A 12,440-nucleotide genomic window follows, 5' to 3' on the forward strand; every position below is an offset into this window, starting at 1 on the left:
ATTTAATACTGTACGCAAATTACATTTTTATAAAAAATTTTATTCAATTTTTCAAAACATTTTAGTTTCATTTTTTTACTTCGCTTTTTTTTTTTTTTTTTTGTTACTGGTTCTCTTTTTTGCATACTTTCATCAGAGTGGTTTAGTGTCACCATAGTAACAGTGTACTATTCTAGGGGATGATTAGGGATTTTTTTTGTTAACATTTTATTGGTTACAAATTACAATGAAGATCATTGTGACAGCTCTGATCACTAATCGTATGGTAAAGGGTGCTGTGATTGGCCCAGGTTCCATGTGATAGCTGTGGGCCAATCACCGCATAGGCAACACAGCTGTTACAAATGAATAGATTCATAACCGCTTTGTAGCCATTGTGTTTGCGTAGGGGGGGGGCATTGCGATGCTCCTAAACCCTTGCAATATTTTAATATCTACCTGACTAAACATTTTTTTTAGTTTTACTTTTTGTCCTAAAAGCGGAGCTCCGCCATACAAAAAATATTAAAAGCCAGCAGCTACAAATACTGCAGCTGCTGACTTTTAATATTAGGACACTTGCCTGTCCTGGAGTCCAGCGACGTTGGCAGCAGAAGACGTAACTCTGCTGCTGCCCCCATCGCCATCCTCGGTGAGGGAACCAGGAAGTGAAGCATTGCGGCTTCACTGCCCAGGTCCCTACGGCGCATGCGCGAGTCGCGCTGCGCCGTGGTCACTTTCCTGCTGTGTTCTGGGAGCCTTGTGTTTCCCAGAACACCACGGGGGGGGGGTGCAGGTGGGGGCACTAAGTGACGCACTGCCCGCAGGTCCCTGCAGAGTGGACTCCCGGAAGTGGGTGCAAATGCCTGTCTTAGACAGGTATCTGCACCCCCCCCCCCCTCCCCCCTGAAAAGTGTCAAATGTGACACCGGAGGGGGGAGGGTTCCAATGAGTGGAAGTTCCACTTTAGGGTGGAGCTCCGCTTTAACATCATACATAAACAATCAACATATATTCAAAACTTGTCACCTGTGGGTGGTAGGTTAGAGGTATATGCACTACACAAAAACCATGAAAACATTTCATACTAGCTCAGACCCGTAGCGCCTACGTCTTCATTAACATTGTTCTCTATGTACCTATAGAAATTTATGAGCATATAATTTAAATTTATATTACGCCCGCAACATTTTGCCTGTTGATAATCACATAGTAATGTCTCCTATTTTGTGTAGCTTTTTGCATCTATTTTTGTATTTATTTTTTTAAGCATTGCAGAGAACCTATTCAGAGGCAAAAAAATTGCATCTGGCTTTCAAACGTGTGTGATCGGCAAAAAGCCTGGATCAAAATAATGCTGGTGTAATGGCTTTTTGTAAAATGTACTTCTACCTACAGATGCTTAATGGAGCCTACCCATTCCTATAACTCTGCTGCTTTTCTCCAATGAATGTATCTGATTTTGTCTGAAAATCCACTAATGATTTAACAGGCTCTGCTTTCCTGTGAGGCAATTTTCAGATTTTGCAAAATGCATTTCATAGCTTTAACTTTTCCAGCTGTACTTTTCAAATTTCTGCCAAGCTTGCTGCACTGGTCCACATGCTTTTACTATGGAAGGAGCTGTTTCCAATTTTTTTTTTTTTTGTTATTCTGTGACCATGCTTTTACCTTTCATTATGTATAATTTACAGCTCAACTGAATGCTTTCAGCATAGTTGCTAAGTATTAATCTCCCATTGTCCTATAAAAAGCAGTATTTTAGCACAGGGATTATGTTATAATATGTACTCTGTAGAAAGTTGAGCAACATAGTAATGGTAGCCAAGATTAAAGCAAGGAGTGTTCTGTTTACTTGAACACAGCCTGATCTCTATGTGCCTCCCTCTACCAGCCAGAGCACTGTGTAAATGCTTAAAGTGGAAGTAAACCATCCTATCATTTTCAGGCAAAGAAAGCTGCCATCTTGACCTCTGTTTAATCTTCAGCTGCCACGATGCTGCACATATGATCAGTGATGACACCAGCCATTGGATAGTTTGACAGTTTGGTTGAGAGCACAACCAATGGGAGTGTTACATTTACGGCAAGTGACGGAAATGTAACTGTTTTTTGAAACTGTTAAATGGATGGGTTTACTTCCGCTTTAAGGGAGAATGAGCCTCATTCTGCTGCCATGGCATGGACATCCTTGACAGTGGAGATGGATGCATTTAGCTCTGCAACCAGTATGTAACTACCTATCCCAGAAGTCACAGCCTCATTTGCAGCTGTGCAGCTTGAACTTTGCAGAGCAGGCTTCGATTGGAGCACACAGTACAACAGGCATGAGTTTTTTTTACAGATTTAAGTGGAAGTAAACGTCTATCTCTGAATTTTACCTATAGGTAAGCCCATAATAAGACTCGCCTATAGGTAGTGTAAATATTAAAATACTAAACATGCACTGTTTAGGATATTTTTACTGTAAATCCAGCCAGTGACATCAGTAGCGCATGCGCTGTGAAGGAACGATCACCTGGGCCAATTCTTCAGAGCCCTCTGCCATAAACAGCGGCTCTCGCACATATGTGCGATAGTGACATCATCATGGCCAAAGCCAGAGTCTGTGAACCAGGAAGCAAGGTGAGTGAAGATGGCAGCGCCTTCAGGTCTGACATCTTGCTGCTAGAAGTGCTTTGTTTTAAGGTAAGTTTAACATAATGTGCTAGTGAGCGATGCATACTAGCACATTATACCTTTACCTTGCAGGGTACCAAAAAACGCTTTAAGCGTTTGTTCACACACCTGTGGGTGACCTGCATTTTAGTGCCCTAGATGAACACGTCACTGCTAGCATACACAGAAAATAATTGTTCACACTGAAATGCATCCCGGAGGTGTGGTGCAGTGCGCTACAATAAAATAGACTGGATTTTATTGCAGCACACATGAAGGCATCGCATGTCACTGTACAGCAAAACACACCATGCTGCTATGCCGTTACTTGAATGTAGTGTCACTTGTGCACTTCAGATAAAGTGGAGAAAAAAAAGGAAAGCTCTAAAGCACATCACACACGCCCCCTACTGCCAGCTCACTTCAGCCAGATTGGAGAGCTGCCCATACACTAAACTGCTGCAGTTTAGTGTGCAGGCAATTTAAGCCGGCTCCAAATTGAATTTTTTACTATATTTAGCAATACTGTTAGTAGCTCTTTGATTATATGCCATCGTTCTCCTAATACCCCTTTCCTTGTACTGAGTTTATTTACCACACAGCTCGCACACCTAGAAGAGTGATGGCAGCGTTAAAACACCAAGTGTTTTATTTTTTTTTCTCTTTCTCCCGCTCCCTTTTCTCGCGGGGTATAGAAGGACATAGTAGGAGAACACACAATTCAAGTAGAAGGAATGGAGGGTGTAGGGACAGAGTAGATATACCTCACCGTAGCGAGGGGTGAGGCAGAGGAGAAGAGGTGAATTATATTTTTAGACCAAGTGGTCTATCAAGTTTGCCTCTTTTTTCTCTTTCGTTCATAGACGGACACAGCCTTCATTGACCTTAGGGTTATGCTTCTTCCTACCAGGAGATTTAGGCAGAATTCTACAGCACTTAAGGTGTTAAAAACTTTCCCTCATGCCGCTCCTCCCAGGGGGCGTGGCTCCCCCAGGCATAACCCCCACTCTGCTCTAGCAGCTTCAGTTTGTTTCTGCCTAACCGTCAGGAGAGTCAGGCTCTCTCTGGAGTCCTGGACTCTGGAGTTTTTTCTTGCAAATTTTTTTGCATATTGCGAGTTTTTTCCTCGCTTTTTTATTTTATTTTTATTTTTGAATCCTGCGATTCTTCTATCAACAGCCGACTGGGTGACAGGCTGGGTCCTCGACCCTTGTAGTCCCCCCAGGTTCGGCCTTCGAGCGTGTGCCGGCCCTCAGCTCCGCTTTGGGACGTCCACGACAGGCCCCATTGCTCCAGGGGCGGCCGGGGAACTTCGGTTCTAGGGCACACATATGACCGGTCTCTATGGCCTTGTCACAGTGTGTCTGGCTGACAACCATGCCGTTCGCGGACGTTGGTTCTGTCTGGGATACCTCCAGCCGGGTAGTCGCAGGACAGGTAAGTAGTGGCCCCTTACTCAGGTAAGTGGTCTGGCTGGAATGTTTTCCCTTGGGAGGTCGACTGAGGGTTTTCCCCTGCTTTCCTCTCTCCCTTATTCCTCTCCCTCCTTCCCCCTTTGGGTGACGGCTGTGCAGGGTTTTTTTTTCTCTGGGGCTCATTTTTTCACTCGTGCTATGGCTGGGGCTGTTCTGTGTCACTGCAGGGGACTGTGGTGGACATTCTGGGCATTTTTGTGTGTGCTGTGTGCTGTTTTGGTGTACTGTCATTTTTGGGTACACTGTCTGTCTTTTTAAAACTGCGCAACGGCGGCCATTTTGCCGGAGCCGCGCTTGTATTATTCGGCGGCCATTTTCTTGTGGCCGGCGCCGTTTTCAGCACTAGTTCGGCCTCTAGTGGCCGTTTCGGCGGGGAAAAAAGACCGCGAATCATCTGAGGGGACAGACGCAGCGCTGCAGCTTCTCCTCAGCACACACTTGCCTTCACAGACCGCGCTGTACCAGAGGGTGGTGAGTCTCAGGGGGCCCCATACTGTGCTCTAGCGGCCGGGAGGTGACCTGTGGGGGACTTTTTTCCTGCCCTTGGCAGTAGGGGTGAAATGGCAACGGCAATATGGAGCCTGAATCAGGCCCCTCATTCCTTACAATGCCGGAATTAACCCTTAGCGCCCCTTCCCCTGCCACATCTGTTGAGTCGGTGTCGGCTGTCCTGGAGTCTTTTTCTCACCAGGTTTGAAGCAGCCAGTGCTCGGTTGGGGGGTAAAAAAGCGCCCCCCCCCCCCCCCGGAGGCTGTTTCTGGGGATATCTCTGACGCAGAATCTGATAACGCTGTTGCTGCTTCTGGTTCTGTCATGTCTGAGGATGCGGGCTTAACCCACATGGACAGCAAGGATGACTCTGCTGCGGCGTCTGCTGATAAGGAATTTGTTGGAGCTCTTATAACTGCGGTACGTGAGACTCTTCATTTAGAGGATGTGGCGGAGACACCAGCGGTGTCAGTCCCTTTTGGATTCCGCAAACCACCGCGTACCGCTAAGGTATTCCCCTGTGTTCCTTATTTAGACAATATGTTGTATAAGGAATGGGATACACCGCAAAAGGCTTTTACTGTTCCTAAAAGCTTTGCTACCCGTTACCCCCTGGAGGAGGACTTTTTTTTAAAAAGTGGGTCGCTCCTCCGTCGGTGGACCCTCTGTGTCCAGACTGAGTAAGGCTACTACGTTGCCTGTGAAGGGGGCTCCTGCTTTCAAGGACCCCGCTGATAGGAGAGTGGAGGCCGTGGCCCGCTCCCTGTTCTCGGTGGTGGGTTCGGTGGTAAGGCCGGCTCTGGCCGGAGCCCTGGTAGCTCAGACGCTGACTGAAAGGGCGAAGCTCCTGCTGCAGGACCTGGAGGTCCAAGGTGCTTCCGAGTCCTCTAGGGACCTGGCTGAACAGTTGATTCAGGGTCAGAAGTTTCTCTGCGAGGCGGATATGGATTAGATTCCTTTGCTTTCCAGGGCTTCTGTCTACGCAGTGGTTCTGCGCCGCCTTATATGGCTTAAGTGCTGGTCGGCTGACCAGTCCTCAAAAAAGGCCTTGGTAGATTTGCCCTTTAAGGGCGGACGGCTTTTGGGGGCATCCCTGGATGACATCATTAAGGATGCCACTGGAGGTAAGAGCACCTTGCTCCCTCAGTCGGGGAAGGGTAGGGAACCTCGCCGCAAGCAAGGTCCTACTTTTACTACCCCCTAAGCGTTTTTTTCGTGCGCCAGCGCGGCTGGAAAAGGTCCGCAAGGTGCAAAAGCCCTTGCTGCCGGGCGAAACCCCCACTGGTTCAAAAAACCGAACAAGCCTGCGGACAAGCCTGCTTCCGCATGAAGGTCTGCCCCCGCCCGGGTCTCGGGTGGGGGGACGGCTTCACAACTTCGTGGATCGGTGGAATTCTCTTCTATCCGACCGTTGGGTTTGCGAGGTGGTCGCCTCGGGGTACAAGATAGAGTTCCTTTCTTGTCCCCCAAACAGATTTTTTCCATCCAACCTCCAGCTTCCTCCGGATCGTCGGCTAGCCCTGTCCGGGGCTGTCCAGGATCTTCTGGACAGGGGGGTGGTTGTGCCGGTCCCCTCGCTGGAACGGTTTCGGGGGTTCTACTCCAATCTGTTCGTGGTCCCCAAGAAGGGAGGGGTTCGCCCTATCCTGGACCTAAAGGCCCTCAACTCCTTTGTCAAGGTGCAGCGATTCAGGATGGAGTCGGTCCGTTCTATCATAGCGTCCCTCCACCAGGGGGACTTCATGGCGTCCTTAGACATCATGGACACATACCTGCATGTTCCCGTTTGCACAAGCCACCAAAGGTATCTGCGCTTTGCGATCGGGGAGGACCACTATCAATTCGTGGCCCTCCCGTTCGGGCTGGCGTCGGCACCACGGGTGTTCACCAAGGTGCTCGCCCCGATCCTGGCCTTGCTACGGCAGCGAGGGATCGCTATCGTGGGATACCTGGACGACCTTCTCCTGAGAGCTTCTTCAGGCTCAGAGTTAGAGGAGGACGTGTCCATCACGTGTCGGACTCTGCAGGAGTTCGGCTGGTTTCTGAATCTCAGAAAATCAGTGTTGGTTCCGTCCCAGAGGCTGGAACACCTGGGGCTGGTTTTGGATTCGGGGGAGACAAAAGTGTTCCTCCCATCGAAAAAACTGCTGACCCTGCAATCTGCAGTGAGACAGTTGTTGACCCAGAAGTGGTCATCTCTTCGCTTCTGCATGCGGGTTCTGGGTCTGATGGTGGCCTCCTTCGAGGCGGTTCCGTATGCCCAATTCCACACCAGGGTACTACAGAAGGAGATTCTGTCACGATGGGACAGGGTCCCATCTTCTCTGGATCGCCAGATTCGGTTGAGCCATCTGGCCAAGTCTTCCCTGGCATGGTGGCTGACGTCTCCGGTGCTTCGGTCCGGGAAGTCTTTTCTCCCGTGCCGCTGGACAGTGGTCACGACGGATGCCAGCCTCTTCGGCTGGGGGGGCGTCTGGGGCACCCAGTCAGCCCAGGGGCGCTGGACTCGGGAGGAGTCCCGCCTGCCGATCAATATCCTGGAGCTCCGAGCAATCAAGCTGTGCCTTGTCAGGTGGTCCCTGGAGCTACAGGGTCGTCCTGTCAGGATCCAGTCCGACAACGCCACGGCCGCGGCGTACTTCAATCATCAGGGCGGCACAAGGAGCTCGGCCGCGGCGACGGAGGTCGCTCACATACTTCGGTGGGCCGTAAAGGTCCGTTCCGGCCCTGTCGGCGGTATACATTCCGGGAGTTCTGAATTGGCAAGCCGACTTCCTAAGTCGCATGACTCTGGATCAAGGGGAGTGGTCTCTCCACCCGGAGGTGTTTCAGGTCCTGTGCCAAAAATGGGGCACTCCAGACGTGGACCTTCTGGCGTCCCGTCTCAATCGGAAGGTACCACGGTTTGTGGCCCGGTCAAAGGACCCGTGGGCAGACGCGTTAGTGGCTCCCTGGGGTCAATATCACCTGATTTACGCCTTCCCTCCTCTAAGGCTCCTACCCCGCCTGCTGCGCAGGGTGGAAGCCGAAGGTATTCCAACGATCCTGATCGCCCCAGATTGGCCGCGTCGCTCTTGGTACGCGGACCTGGTACGTCTGGTGGCAGACGCCCCCTGGCGTCTGCCTCTGAGGGAAGATCTCCTGTCTCAGGGCCCGATCTTCCATCCTGCTTTACGGTCACTGGCTTTAACGGCGTGGCTGTGGAGAACCAGGTACTGAAGGACCGGGGCCTGTCGGGCCCGGTAATCTCTACCATGCTGCGTTCACGGAAGTCCACTTCTTGAAAAATTTACCATCGTACATGGAAAGCATACATCTCTAGGTGTGAGGAGATGAAGTGGCACCCCCGTACTTACGTGGTGTCCCGGATCCTGCTGTTCCTACAGCGGGGAGTGGACCAGGCTCTTGCCTTGAGCACGATCAAGAGTCAGATTTCTGCTCTGGCTGTTTATTTTCAGCGTCCCTTGGCAGCGAATTCTTTGGTTCGCACGTTTGTGCAGGGGGTCCGGCATGTGGCCCCCCCGGTGCGCCCTCCGCTACCTTCTTGGGACTTGAATTTGGTCCTCTCGGCGCTTCAGTGTGCCCCCTTTGAGGACATTCGGGAGATCCCTTTGCTGACCTTGTCGCAGAAGGTGGTCTTTCTGGTAGCCATTACCTCTATCAGACGAGTGTCTGAACTGGCGGCCTTGTCTTGCAAGGCCCCCTACTTGGTCATCCATCAGGATAAAGCGGTGCTGCGCCCGCAGCCCTCTTTTCTTCCGAAGGTCGTTTCGGCCTTTCACATTAACGAGGACATTGTTGTTCCATCATTATGTCCTCAGCCGAAGAACCCGAAGGAAGCCATTTTACATTCTCTGGATGTGGTTTGGGCCCTTCGAGTTTACTTGTCGGCGACAGCTCAGTTCCGGAAGTCGGACTCGCTGTTCGTGTCCGGTCCCAGTAAGGGCCTGGCAGTCTCGTCGGCCACCATTTCCAGGTGGATCCGACAGGTTGTGCTTCAGGCCTACGCCCTGAAGGGGCGGGCGCCTCCCTTTCGGGTCACGGCGCATTCGACCAGGACGATCGGGGCCTCCTGGGCTTTCCGTCATCAAGCCTCTGTGTTACAGGTGTGTAAGGCTGCGACCTGGTCGTCGGTCCACACTTTTTCAAAGTTTTATAAGGTGGATGTGAGTGCATCTTCTGATGCCTCCTTCGGCCGCAGGGTGTTACAGGCGGCAGTTTAAGGTTGGAGTTCCTCCGTTGAGTAACTCCGGTTTTGTTTGGGGTGTAACCTGTTTTTGCTGTGTTATTTTCCCACCCCTCGAATTTTTTTGACACTGCTTGGGGACGTCCCTAAGGTCAATGAAGGCTGTGTCCGTCTATGAACGAAAGAGAAAAAAGGATTTTTGTACTTACCGTAAAATCCATTTCTCTGAGTTCATAGACGGACACAGCACCCACCCCTCCTTGGTTTGTACTGCTTGTTACGAACTGAAGCTGCTAGAGCAGAGTGGGGGTTATGCCTGGGGAGCCACGCCCCCTGGGAGGAGCGGCATGAGGGAAAGTTTTTAACACCTTAAGTGCTGTAGAATTCTGCCTAAATCTCCTGGTAGGAAGAAGCATAACCCTAAGGTCAATGAAGGCTGTGTCCGTCTATGAACTCAGAGAAATGGATTTTACGGTGAGTACAAAAATCCTTTTTTTTTTTGTCTGAATATAGTTCTATGTTTGTTCCAACCATGTTTAAATCTACTTACTAGTAAGTGTAAGGGTAGGGATGTTGGCGCTTCCTGGGTAGACACCTGTCCACTGAGCACCCTATGGGTGGTCTGCCTGCTAGAGGCGGTAGGTACAAGATGTCAAGTGGCCCCAATATGAGTGGTGCAGTCCCTTGTCAACTAGGTAGGGCCGTAGGTAGATGTAGGCCCCAGTGACCTATTGGGATTGCTACAGGCGGGCACTGTGTTCTGGTGGCTGAGCTGCAGCTCTCTAGTGCTGTGTAGAATATGTAGCCATATGTACAAACATATGCACTCTGCAGAACGGTGTAATACCAGTCAGTGAGGTGTGTGGGATACCCTTGTATCACAGGGTATATTGCTAGGTGACAAAAGGAGGACTCTTACTCTAAGCAACACCCTATAAATCACATAAACAGAAAATAAATAGATATAGCAGGTGCCCAGACAACTGCCCTCTATCAAGAGACCCCTGTAGGGAAAAACCTTACATAAAAAGCATATATCATAAAACTTAATCCGGCACCTAAAAGCAAATGATGCTAAATTGCAAACATCTATATTGGAAGATACCACATAAGTCCATACAGTATGATATAAATTCCGGCTGCAGTGCTAATGTATGGGCTGCTGCCCCCTGTAGGAGAGAAACCTACACCAGTAATGCAATATCTACTATAATCAACAGGACACCAAAGTGTCAGATACCAATAAATGGTCAATGTCTGAGATTCTTAATTTAAGGAAGAAGATTTTGCATCTGTAGTTCATCCGTAGCCCCTAGATCATATTTCATGCGAGTAACACGAACTTATAAATGTTGTTGGTGAAGCATTAGGAGTCCAGTTGGTAAGTTGGATGTGGAAAGGGTGCTCCTAAAACGCAATGCGGTGTGGTCCCGGTGCTCCCCTAAGGGTTCCCCACTCACCAGATAGAAGCCCCCGCTTAGGGTAAAGTGCATATATCAGGTACTCCAATAGTTGTTGCTCCACTCTGATGTTCACTCCTTCCTCCAAATTAGATATCTTGCTGTAAAATGATCCGACTTCCTTGGTTCTTCAATAAAGAAAAAACGGGGGGCTCCGATAGTGTGATAAAGTATGGTAAAATATGACACCGTTGTGACATATAAAAAAAAAAAATGTTATTTAGTTCAAAACAACATGTGTGTCATCTCCTGCTGTGGAATATACCACTAGGTGCAGGAAATGCTGGAATGGGTCACACTAATCTCCGTGAGGAGTGAGCAATTAAAATACTGGTAACATAAATAAAAATACAATAAGTCTAGAAAAAAGAAAAGAAAAGCGATACTATTAGCCACTGATAGCCGGTGTGTAACAACACTACCCGACTAGGCTAAATGGCGAGCGTGTGTATCCTCGGTGGTGGCGTGCGCTCCAGCCAAAACCACCTGACGCTCACCCGGAAATGACGTCACACGTACGGGCCTGACGTACGTTTCGAAAAGATTTTCATCTTCTGAGGCTTAAATCTACTTACTGTTGACTGACTCGCTACCTCTGCTAGAAGTCTGTTCCAAGCATCAATTACTCTTTTGTTAAAATAATACTTTCTAAGATTTGTTTTTAAACTTTCTTAATTTGAGGTCATGTCCCTGTGTTCTTGATCTGAGCTTCATATTGAAAATATTGCCCTCCTGAACCTCACTCTTAATATATTTAATGGTTTCAGTCATGTCTCCCCTCTCCCTTCTTTGCTCCAAACTACATTACGTTTTTGTAGTCTGTTTTTGTTGCCGGCCTCTGGACTCTAGCTTATCAATATCTTTTTGTAAGTGAGGTCTCCAAAACTGGACACTGTGTATTTCAAATGGGGTCTCACTAAAGATCTATATAGGGGAATCAGAAACTCCTTCATCCTGCTGGCGATCCCTCTAGTGCAGTGTTTCTCAACTCCAGTCCTCAAGAAAGGTAATTTTTTCAGGCTATTTATTTTGCAACGATGATTTGATCAGTTTCACTGCCTTGGTAATTACCACAGCCATTTCATCTGAGGGAAATCCTGAAAACATGACCTGTTGGGGCACCTTGAGGACTGGAGTTGAGAAACACTTCTCAAGTGATACATCCTAGTATTCAGTTCACTTTTTCTATTGCATGTCCAAACTCTCTGCTCATTTTGCAGTCATCTGAAATAAGTACCCCCCCAAATCTTTTTCCTCTATTGTTCTTGCCAACACTTTACCCCAATGTTGTACTCTACCAAGGAATCACTGATTTTTTTTTTTTCTCTAGGTGCATTATTTTACATTTAGAAACATTGAACTGCGCTACTTTGACTAATTTTACAGCAATGCAATGTACAACCTCCAGGGATATCAATCCTATTGCACACCTTGGTGTTGTCAGACCATGCTTATAAAAACCTTTAGTTATAGCACTTACAAATAGATTGAATAGAGAAGATCTAGGACAGAGCCATGTGGTACACCACTAGTGACTGGTTTCTGTTCCGCTTCACTTGTCCGCTGTCGCAGGGAAATAGAGAATGCAGGGGGGGGGCTAAGCCAAGGTAACATTATACATGTTACACCCTAAATACATGTGTAACATGTTACAAAAATGGAAATTATCCTTAATTTATGTACTAACAAAAATGGAGCTACATTACTTTGTGTCTGTTAAGGTTTTTATGCCTGGAGTTCACTATAACACAGTGATATAGTATATTTTTCAAGTGTTGTGCAGGGCTGAGCTGTGCCATGGTGCCCATAAATCATTTTAGATTAATGTTTATTTTCATTTTCTTTTCCAGTTTAGACTTTGAAGAATGTGCTCATAAGTTAATAAAGATGGCCTTCCCAGAAAGTCAAACGGTAAGCCACACACAATTGTGTTTTGTTGAACAACAAAAAAATTGCAGTTTTGTACTTATGTGGGAAATTTTATTTCCACTGGTAATAATTCTATGTGTAAAGTAGATTTTATGTATTTTCCTAATCTGGGTAAAAAAAATATCTCCATCAAATCAGAAAGCAAGTTCTTAAAATATCTTAATACCTTGGTGTATATAAAAAATGATTTGCGAATGCCGGTATCTCAAAGCAAAGAGGAATTGCATTTGCTTGAACTTTTGGTTGATTTTTTTATTTTATTTT

At 47.8% G+C, this 12,440-nt stretch overlaps 1 protein-coding gene across 1 annotated transcript in view; it reads left to right on the forward strand.

Annotated features, from left to right (window-relative positions):
* The window catches only part of CWC22 (CWC22 spliceosome associated protein homolog), a 123,988-nt gene that overhangs the window by 67,841 nt on the left and 43,707 nt on the right, over positions 1–12,440 (forward strand). The window contains exon 13 of the mRNA XM_040357646.1: positions 12,098–12,158. Coding sequence (XP_040213580.1) covers positions 12,098–12,158 — 61 coding nt within the window. The remainder of the gene's footprint in view (positions 1–12,097; positions 12,159–12,440) is intronic.

Source organism: Rana temporaria, chromosome 6 (genome assembly GCF_905171775.1).
Source record: "Rana temporaria chromosome 6, aRanTem1.1, whole genome shotgun sequence".
NCBI classification, from domain to species: Eukaryota; Metazoa; Chordata; class Amphibia; order Anura; family Ranidae; genus Rana; species Rana temporaria.